Source organism: Corella eumyota, chromosome 5 (genome assembly GCF_963082875.1).
Source record: "Corella eumyota chromosome 5, kaCorEumy4.1, whole genome shotgun sequence".
In the NCBI taxonomy this organism is placed as follows: domain Eukaryota; kingdom Metazoa; phylum Chordata; class Ascidiacea; order Phlebobranchia; family Corellidae; genus Corella; species Corella eumyota.
In genome coordinates this window covers 14,846,060-14,855,499 of record NC_137494.1, presented here as the reverse complement: position 1 = coordinate 14,855,499, position 9,440 = coordinate 14,846,060, and the positions used below count along the sequence as shown (strand labels likewise).

The 9,440-nt window shown below is 30.9% G+C and overlaps 1 protein-coding gene across 1 annotated transcript; it reads right to left on the bottom strand.

Moving 5' to 3' along the window:
* Window positions 1-412: 412 nt before the first annotated feature.
* On the bottom strand, window positions 413-8,950 carry LOC145753580 (O-acyltransferase like protein-like). Its single transcript, XM_082569984.1, has 15 exons — window positions 8,928-8,950; window positions 8,616-8,825; window positions 7,824-7,954; window positions 7,392-7,534; window positions 6,460-6,650; window positions 6,197-6,297; window positions 5,370-5,525; window positions 4,914-5,106; window positions 4,092-4,260; window positions 3,630-3,709; window positions 3,164-3,289; window positions 2,591-2,762; window positions 1,997-2,186; window positions 1,441-1,599; window positions 413-1,021 (listed from the first exon to the last, which is right to left on the bottom strand). Exons 1-15 carry the CDS (start codon window positions 8,948-8,950, stop codon window positions 756-758), a joined length of 2,310 nt encoding a protein of 769 aa, XP_082426110.1. The 3' UTR covers window positions 413-755.
* Between the last annotated feature and the right edge of the window lie 490 nt (window positions 8,951-9,440).

The following is a 9,440-nucleotide window of genomic DNA, read 5'->3' as shown; positions in this document are numbered from 1 at the left end:
TAGTCACATGTTATTACTCACCATAAATGACGTCATAATATTTTATTTCGATTTATCCTCGATGTGAGATGGTCGACTTTAATCTTTTATTTTAAATGTAATATAAGCTTTAAGTTAAATTAAAATATTGTTTAAAATTGAAACTGATATTTTTATTGTAATTTTTGTTCTGTAAAACCTTAAAATTATATCTCTTTAATTTAATAAACAAAACCCAACCAAAGTTAAAAACAATTCCTAAAATAAAAGTTTTAAACAATCTTGCAAGTTTTTAACTAAATCAAAACATTCTGTTAAACATAACATTTTTACTGAGTATTTTCTACTTAAAAATATAAAAAATAAAAGCAGTAAACGAAATAGGACAAAAAAGTGAAAAACTAGAAATAGAAGATTACTTAGCTTGGTTAAATATTGGAATTTACAAGAAATTAAAGTTTATTGCACTTGCACATAAACCAGTTTGGGTGAAGTTGTTAATTTTAATGAAATTCAACACACTGAGAAATATACATCATTAAAATTAAATACATTTATAAATTATATCACAAGATAGGGTCACGTATGTTGTTCGGCTCTAGACAAAAAAACGATCCGTTTACAATAAGAGAGAATCCGTAATCTGTAGGTGATAATTCTCTCGCACCGTAATACAGACGAGAGAATTATGTTTTGTCTAGAACCGGACAACATACGTGATCAGCAAGTTTTAACAAAATTGTTGTAACCATAAATCAGAAGTTATAAACAAGTGTTTAAAACCCAGTAGTTTGCTTTTCGTTCTTCACCATTCCATCACCTTTACCGTTGGCAACAACACTGTTAACATCATTAGAAGTAGGATGTTCATCTTCATCTTTCAAATCTAATACAAGGTTGTCGCTTGTTTTAACAACTTTTGGAGCAACAGTTGGTTTTGGTTTGTCCCATAGCGAGAATAAAAGTTTAGTTAGTTGTGTAAAAGGCCATTCAACTAACAAGCATACAACAAGTGCAACTCCGAATGAGATCATAAGACAACCTAAAATATAATAAATATTGTTTTATTAAAGTTGTATAAAATAGGTTAATTTGAGTTAAATTTTTAAACACAATAAATCAGTAAATAAAGTGCAGAAGGCAGCATAGTGTAGTGGTAAGAACACTTGCTACACTACACATGGTGGTGGGTTCAATCCCCACTGATCTCATGCTGTAGCGCCCTTGAGTAAGGTGCTATAATTGGAACGAACTCTTGCTAAGCTAGCACTTATTCAGCAGCATAATTATCGGGCAATTATAATCTATAATATCCCAAACTGCCACAGGCAACTCGAGACTAGGTCGGAGTAACTGATGTTACTCTATAGTCGCGCATTCACCTTTCCCACATCGAGGATAAAAATATATACCAGTCCAACATATAAACTTTCAGAAAACACTTTTTATCAAACAATTTACCTAAGTACATGAAGATTAGGTTAACCATAAGAAAATGGAAAGGTTGATCTCTAACCCCCAAATACCAGTGCAATACAGCATAATGAACAAGGTAGGCACAAAAAGTTAGATTACTAAGTGGTGCAAATACCTTCCAGCTAAGAAAGGCATTGATTGGGCCTAAAATATAAAAAAACGGTGACTGTATATGTAATTATATACAAACTGTTAATTTAGCAATTATCGTTTGTGTTTAGGCCCTTTTTTTATATTTATTTAGTTATCCTTGATGCATGAAGGAGTAACATTTGTTACTCCGACCCAGTCTCAGGTTGCCATTGGCTGTTTTGGATATTATAAATTATAATTGACCGATAATTAAGCTGCTGATTAAGTGCTGGCTTAACAGGAGTTCGTACCGTTTTTAAGTGCCTTACTTAAAGGCGCTACAACATGAGAGCTGGTGGAAATCAAATTCAGAACCTCATGTATTAAATCCAACTCCTGTGACCATTATATTATGTCGCCGTTTACTCCTTGCAAATTAATCCGCACTCTGGCATGTATCCACACTTACCTCCATATCCGAAGGTACATGCACAAACCACCCAGGCCATGCATACAGCGTAAGTTGGACGGACCATCGTAATATAAAATCCGGCAAGTCGGTTATCCATACTTTCCAAGGTTTCCATGTATCCGTATAATCCGTATATCACCGCAAGACATGCTGCTGTTACTGCCACCCAGCCAGTTAATGCCAAAGCCTAATTTATAAGTAAAAAAATAAATTAAAATATAAAATATAATTAAGAAATAATATAATTACTATATTTATCTATTTGTTAAAAAATGTGATTCCAAAATTTATTTTATTTGCTCATTAATTACAACATTTTAATTATTTAAATCAAAAATTATATTGGCTTTATATTTTTCCTTGATGTACAAAGGTTTAATTTACAGACTAAACATAACATCTGTTACCCCGACCCAGTCTCGAGTTGTCTTTGCCAGTTTAGGATATTATAGATAATAATTTCTCAATAATTAAACTGCCGATTAATCATTGGTTCTGCAGAAGTTTATACCGTTTATAGCGACTTACTCAAGGGTGCTACAACATAGGTTTATCAAACAAAGATCAAAAACACGATACAATCCAACTTACCCAGTGCAATTTTAGTTTTCCTTTGGTAGTGAACAGAAGATAACCAGTTAGCATCCCGATACCGTATGTAACAAACCTACACCACGGAGTGTAGTAAGTATCCCAAGCTAAAACATCACCAACTGTTGTCTCGGTAGAATTCTCTTCAGAAGCGTAGAACAATCTAGCCCAACTAAATATACATTGAGTATATGAGTTTGTGTGCTAATAAGAATTTAAATTACAGTCAAAAGGTAAATAAGACGGTTTAAATAATTTATACATTTTCTTGGATCACTTGTACTTAACGGATCTTGGAAGATCTTAAGACCGTAAAGTCCGAGAAATAAATAACGAGGACCGCTAAATACAAAAGAGAATTAGCTAGAACTGTAGAGTACAAAAGAGAGAGAATTAGCTAGGCCAGTAGGTAAGGGATAAAATAAGGTAGGGCAGTAAAGTACAAGGGGAGAACCAGGCAGTCCCATAAAGAACGAAAAAGAATTACTGAGAACCGCAGAAAGTTTTTCTGAGAACCATAAACTGCAAGTGATCTATTTTCTTTTTAACATATAAAAAACGTAAAATTCTTACTAAGATTGCCGTTGTAAAAGATATAGAGTGGTGGGCTGGTGCTTACCCAAACCGCTCATTACTCCGATACAAGTGATGCTACCAGCTATAAAAAAGCTTAGGACAGCAACACCAACCTTCCAATTTCTGCAACAACACGACGACAATTTAAAACAAAAATCGACTTTATGCGGTACAAAAAGGTTATCGGTGAAATTTTAATCTATTTGGTACTACGTTGAAATGTCTTCAAAAATGTTTAAAGATAATAAAGCTTTAGGTTTTTACATTTTAAATATATAGGACATGTTAACTTGTACGATAATACCGATATTTAAGAGTTGAGTTAAATATTTTAAAGTATGGACCAAATCAGTCACATTTTAAAGAATTTGTTAAATAAAAACCCACATATGTTAATATAATCTACCTTTTAAAGTAATGTTAAATAGTATTAACTTATCATAAATAAGTGTTATAAAATTACTTATATAGCAGCCAGATAAAGAATGGAGTTGTCAGATAAAGTTGCATGTCCGCAGCCAAGTACCAGCACCAGCCAACACACTGCAAAAGAAACGGAAGTGTTTGCATAAAACAAAAGGAATTAGAACTTTAGAAAGTATTTCATTTCTATAGCCAAGGTCTTTAATTACAACTGCAGCTGCTATATGTTAGGTTCAAATATTAACCATATTTTTTTTTAAATGTCCTAAATTTTATTTATATCTTTAACTTTAACTGGCAGCGATGTATGGTAATCAAAACACCCGGCTTCACCACATGAGGTCATGGGTTCAATCCCTACTGCTCTTATGTTGTAGTGCCCTTCAGTAAGGCCCTATAAACGCCAACTTCTGCTAAGCCAAAACATAATCGGCAGTTTAACTATCGTGCAATTATAATCTATAATATTTCAAGTTACTAAAACCGAGAAAAGTTTTTTTACCCCATTTCCAATTGGATAAATGTTGCTGATATAAGTAAGAGCTGCCCACCAAGTCTCCCGACAACTTCCCTCTGTCATTTCTGTAGTGTTCTCCCAATAAGGTCCAGAACCCATGTACTTAAAAAACCCAACGATTGCCAGAATAACGTAAGCATAAGCTGGTGTTAATCTAAAATAAAAATAAATATACATTAAGACTAATGTGCAAATTTTGAAGTAATTGTATTCCTTTTGATCATATGATCTACTTAAATTAGACAACTACAGCAAATTTACAGCAAAATCTACTTAAATTACACAACTACAGCAGAAAGAAAAAAATTTTGACAACTACAGCAAATTTACAGCAAAATCTACTTAAATTACACAACTACAGCAGAAAGAAAAAAATTTTGACAACTACAGCAAATTTACAGCAAAATCTACTTAAATTAGACATCTACAGCAGAAGAAAAAAATTAGACAACTACAGCAAATTTACAGCAAAATCTACTTAAATTAGACAACTACAGCAAAAAAAAATTTGATAACTACAGCAAATTTACTTAAATTAGACAACTATAGCAAAAAAAATTAGACAACTACAGCAAATTTACAGCAAAATCTACTTAAATTACACAACTACAGCAAAAAAAATTAGACAACTACAGCAAATTTACAGCAAAATCTACTTAAAATAGACAACTACAGCAAAAAAAAGACAACTACAGCAAATTTTAAACTAAAAATTAATTTAATATTTTACAATTGCATCAAGCAATTTCTTTATGCGTTCGGTAAACCGTGTCTAGTAAGTAAATAAAGATTTACCGCTATCTATACCTCATATAACGATGCAAATACAGCTTTGGAACGTTTATGTATCCTTTGTTTCTTGTTATTTGTTTCATACCAAGATATGTCACAAGTAATCCACCAAGAAAGAAGAAGGTATCAACAGCAATCGCTCCAGTGATGGTGGGAATAAAAAATCCCAAGTTTTCGTTAATATATCGGTTAAAATAAACGCCGTTATCTAAAGAAATAAATAAGTGTTAGTGAAAAACAAACGCATATTTCACAGTTTACTTTTATTTTTTTAAATCAAACGTTTTTAATAAAGTTATACTTTTAAATCTAAATAAAATTAAAAAAAGTGCTTTTTAAAATGTTAAAACAATTTTTTCAAACTTTACTTTTTTTATTAAACGTTTTCAGGAGAGTTATTATTTTTAAATCTAAATAAAATGAAAAGAAATGCATTTTAAATTGCTTGATATTACATATGTATATACTTACTTAAAGCAGACAGACTTGTCCAATAACAATGATATAAAATAATCCAAGTTGTGCTAAGAAAGCGCATTCCATCCAGGACTTGCAAACTTCCCTTTTTTCTTTCGATTTTGAGGACGTTAATGTTAGTTCGAACAGAGAAACACATCAACATTTTCACTGGAACAAAAATATTAAGTTTTGTCGTTTCTTTTATAAGAATCCTTTAATTAGTACCGGCAGCGTGGTGTAGTGGTAAGAACATTTGCTACACCACAAATGAGGTTGTGAGTTCAATCCCCACTGCTCTCATGCTGTAGCGCCCTTGAGTAAGGTCCTATAAACGGTATCAACTCCTGCTGAGCCAGCACTTAATCAGCAGCATAATTATGAGCAATTATAATCTATAATATCCCAAACTGCCACAGGTAACTCGAGACTGGGTCGGAGTAACTGATGTTACTCTATGTTTAAGTCGCGCATTTGATATCCCACATCAAATATACACAAAAAAAAATTCCCCGTCTAATTTATAAGATTTACATTTATTCTTGACATTACGGTCTACATTTACAGATAAGTTATAAGAAATGATCAATATTCCAACCTAGTCTGAAGTTATCTTTAGAATTTAGATTTAAAGTAAGCAATTGCTTGCTTTACAGTCGGTTAATTGTTTTTTTAATTTGGCAGAAGCAAATGTTGGTTTTATACCATTTTTTAAGACATTAGGACAGTGGGAACCAAACTTGGGACCTAAGATTGACGCAACAAATACTTGTACCCCAACTTAGTATTCTCGACAATGAATTTACAGCATAATGAATATATTAATTAAGGTAACATTTTACCTGGGAATTTAGGATTCTTTTGTTGTATTAGCTTATTACGAACTAATACATCCCTAACAGTTGCTGGAACAATCAAAAGTAATAGAGCCAATGTTATACCGCTAAAAACAAATTAAAGCAAAAACTTAGTCTAATGTTAAGACTAGTATACTACAATATGTTATTAAAACATAGTACTTACTACAAATATAGTCAATTAAAATGGGTTGGAAATAGACAAAGTTTATACTGTTCTACCACTCAATAAATTTTAAACATCTTACATTGCAATACTAGCTGTCGTGTCCAACCCACTAAAAGAAGGATTTTTGCATTCAACATATATAAGAGGGGGCAGAGATGAAGAATAGTTTCTAAAGTAAGCAGCTGATATAATGTGTATAGCAGTGTTTGAACATTCAGATGGAAAGCATGTTCCCCAAGTGATCTCAGATGGAATTGCGGGAGGCCAAAACTAAATAAAACAAACAACAAAAAAAAAACTTTTAGGCATATTTTGTCCATTATGACATTTTTTTAAAGTTAAAGCAAATCATTCTAACATCCATTGGCGGTTGTTATCCAATGTTTGTATGGTAAATAAAAATTATCACTTTGTTTAAATAGGTCATAAAGGTTATATTTAACGGGCTTGGTTGCAATATCAAAAAACATTTCACAATAATGATCCACATAAAAAGGTCACAAATGTTAATTTTTAAGCCACGTTATTAAACTTTATTTAAAATTTATTTGGGTTAAAAGTTTAGCTTTGTCGTTATAGGTAAGTAAGGCATTTACAACCATTTTAGTCTTGCTACCACCAACCAGCACATAAGCATAAAATTACAACATATCAAACAGGCCAATCAAATTTGAAACCAAAGAATTTAAATATTGTTATGCATATAAGGGAAACTTCACGGTATAAACATAAACTAACATTTGTTTTACCAACCCAGTTTAAAGTTAACTTTTTTTCTATTTTTAAAAGTTGCCCAATAATTAATTAATTAATTGTTTTTTAACACAGCAGGAGCTTGTACCGCTTAAAGTGCTCCAAGGTCGCTTCAATGTACAAAGAGTGAGTCTCAAACCTAGGACCGTAAGTGGTAGAGTTTTATGTTTTAACTACAAGACGCAAATGAAGTTACCAAGTGACTAAAAAATATTTCTTTCAACATCACAAAAAAAAAATTTAATGTTAAAAATTTACCAGATATCTGTACATCAAGTGAGAGTTGCACCATTTTCCATTAATTTCGTCACTGCTGACGTCAACACACTCGTAGAAGTTGCCATGCCATCTTACGTTTCCTTCCAACATTCCACTTTCAGGTACACCCCATGCATCCAACACTAAGGAAAATAGAAATTAAATTCAAAACTGACTAGAATATAATAGTTTAAGCTCTGGGAACGCAAATTTAAAATTTAAGTGGAAACATATACGAATAATTACTTGTAATTTAAACAGTTACAAAATAATTGATGTTGTAAAGTAAAAAATGCATTAAGATGACATGAGACATTTATGTGCAATCTAAAAACACTTGACTTAATAATAAATGACATGGCATTAATAGTTGAAAAATGACCAATTTTTTATGTTTTTATGAATAATTTTAATGTAAAAGTAAGTACTCACGACGAAGCGCATAAAATTCGCCACGGTTAGCATCGAAAAGAACCTTTTTAAAATCTCGGATACAAAGTCTTAAGTCGGTTCCAATTTCAGTGGCATCGTCAAAGTGATCAGTTTCAATTTGGTTCAAAGTTCTAAAACAAAATACGTTTTTTGTGTATTTAAATATCTTACGTTGTATGAAATATAAGTTTATGAGCTATTAAAATCTTTTTTTAATCCAGACCAGCTTTACGATGTTTTAGTCGTCCGTTTTTTTATATTTATTATATCTAAATAGGAGAAGGTCGATTTTACAGCTAAAATAATATTTGCTGACTTGCCTATTGTAACCCTATTGGTATTTGATATAGTTAACTATGTTGTCCGCTACTTAAAATGCGTTAAATTAACAAAGCGCCTAAATTTTAAACGCTTATTTATTTATTGCACTCTCTACATTTTCCACAATAAACAACCTCGTGATTATGTTTGTTTACAAACATAATAGTTTTAATCTAAAAAACAATCACGTAAAGATATTCGCAACTATGTCGAATTACAATAAAACACAAAAGTTAAAAATCTGACGCTGTAGAAAACTAAATACAAATTACTTGCAATTTAAGAGAATTACTTTTTTAATCATTGTCATGTTAAATGAACCAAAATGTAGATAAAGAATTACAAATTTGTTCTAGACTTTTACAAAAAATATCAAATTTTAATATATGATTACATACGGCTTAAGGCAACCCTATCTCTTAACAGTTAAGTAATTTATATTATCTACTGAACAACTTAAATTTAACTTACTTGTTCATTACTTGAATGAAACCAAGAGCATTAGTTGAGCGAATTTCGTTGATTAAACCAGAAATTCCGTTTGCAATTTCTGGTTTGGTTGCTTTGAGATAATTGAAGCCTTCATCATTGTTACTTTGTACAATAATAATCAAGACTGAACTTATCAAAATACTTAGAAAAATATTTTTAACAAACATCATGTTTGGTACAATACAAAAACTATAACAAATATAACAATTAGTGTCTTAATCTTAATAATATAAAACCTTAATTTTTAAAACTACAATTTTTACGCTCAAATATTCAATCTTACCAGCTTACGTTTTACAAAAACTATTATACATTGTGCAATACGTTGGTAAAACTAATATCTATTTTATTGAAAATCTGCATAATAAAAGTTTACCCGTTGTTTCATATCGTATTTTGTTTACCCAACAATCAGGTGATTATGTGTCATAAGATCGACAATTGTGGTCCAATATAAATATTGACATACAACAAATTAGCAAATGTTCAAGCATTTTATGTTTATGCCATGTGGTTTGTTGACGTGTACGATACCTAAACTAGGCAATTCAGTTCAAATAACGGAAGTAATACAAACTTATTGAATTTCTACTTAATTATATTGCTATGAGAATCACCAATTGCTTCCTCGATGTGAGATGGTCGACTTTAAGCTTTAATCTTAAATGTAATATAAGCTTTAAGTTAAAATATTGTTTAAAATTGAAACTGATATTTTTATTGTAATTTTTGTTACGTAAAACCTTAAAATTATATTTTTTTAATTTAATAAACAAAACTCAACCAAAGTTAAAAACAATTCCA